Here is a 1,439-nt window from a genome sequence, read left to right as displayed (position 1 = left end):
CCAGCACTGCAGAGCTGGAGAGACCCGGGAGATGGGGAAAAATAAAAAAGAAGAGTAATTAAATACAATTCTTGTAGAAAATGATCTGCCTGCAGCAATGCACGTTATGGAAGGAGTGGGGCAGGTGCCCAGGGCAGTGGGAAGGGCTGGTGGGTAACTGGGGCATCTGGGGCAGAGGGACAAATCCCACCTCCGTTGAGGCTGGTCCTCCCCCCTCACTGCGTGCGGGGAAGAAAAATGGCTTTTCCAGGCAGTGCTGGGGAGAGCGGCGCTGGCCGGAGCAGAGGGATGCTGCTGCTGCCCTGTCCCACTGCCGGCCCAGTGCTGGGATGGCTCAGCCAGCAGCTCCTGCTTCTGCAGCTTGGAAGACCTCCAGAAGCCCTCCCAAGAGCAGCTCTCCACGAGTGAGGATGGAGCCAAGCATGTGTGTCTTGGTGCCCTGCCACCCCAAAAGTGCCACCACCCAGCCCAATGCCTCTGCTGAAAGCGCCAGCGACCTCTTGGTCACCTCCTTCCTCAGTTACACCCTGGCCACCATGTGCATGGTTGGGTTGGTGGGGAACATCTACATGCTGGTGGTCATCACCATCTCCACGAGGTGCACCGGCTCTGTGTACATCATCACCTTGGCCCTGGCTGATCTCCTGTACTTACCCACCGTCCCCTTCGTGGTCTGCACATACTTCATGTGGGACTGGTACTTTGGAGACCTGGGCTGCAGGGTCCTCTTCAGCCTCGACTTCCTCACCATGCACACAAGCATCTTCATCCTCACCTTCATGAGCACTGAGTACTACCTGGCCATTGTCGGGCCTCTGGACACCCTGAGCAGGTCAAGGGACCACCAGCGGGTGGTCATCTGCCCGGTGTGGCTGGTGGCCTTCCTCTTCACCCTCCCCACCAGGGCCCTCATCGACCTGCACACCAGCCACTGCAACGGGGCGACCAAGCGTATGTGCTGCCCCACGTGGCAGATGGGGACTTACAAGGTGTATCTCACAGTCATCTTCAACACCTGCATCCTCGCCCTGGGCGTCATCATCTGCTGCTTGTACACCAAGCTGGCTAGGACCTACTGGAGGTCCAGCAGGGTCTTGTTCTCAGCACCGAGGAAACCAGCCAATGTCCCAGGCAGAAGGTCCTGTGTATGACTGTCAGCATCGTGCTCGCTTGCTGGGCTTGATTCCTGTCCTTCTGTCTGTGGCAGCTCTTCAGCATCTCTGGGTATGAGCAGGGGGACCGTGGCAGCAGCACCGTCATCTCCATCAACTTCCTCTTTGGGAGATGCAGAGGGAGAGCTTTGAAATCCACTGAAGTGGAACTGCAGACACCGCTTTTTTCGTCCCCCTGGTCAAGTTTGTCTCGCCCACGTTTGCACACCGGTGTGGGTTCGGGTTAAACCCTTCTGCAGGAGGAGATGGTGCTGCTGCCGTTTGCAT

The 1,439-nt window shown here is 58.0% G+C and overlaps 1 protein-coding gene across 1 annotated transcript; it reads left to right on the top strand.

Moving 5' to 3' along the window:
* Window positions 1-422: 422 nt before the first annotated feature.
* LOC309677849 (urotensin-2 receptor-like) lies at window positions 423-1,183 on the top strand (the record flags this gene model as incomplete). The annotated part of the gene is given in 2 exon segments (XM_082490746.1): window positions 423-1,100; window positions 1,103-1,183. Coding segments are annotated over 2 exon segments (759 nt in total).
* Window positions 1,184-1,439: the final 256 nt, after the last annotated feature.

This window comes from Vanellus vanellus (genome assembly GCF_965231255.1).
Source record: "Vanellus vanellus genome assembly, chromosome: 14".
Taxonomy (NCBI): Eukaryota; Metazoa; Chordata; class Aves; order Charadriiformes; family Charadriidae; genus Vanellus; species Vanellus vanellus.
Note: the sequence above shows the minus strand (reverse complement) of the source record. Positions and strands in the feature narration are given on the sequence as shown.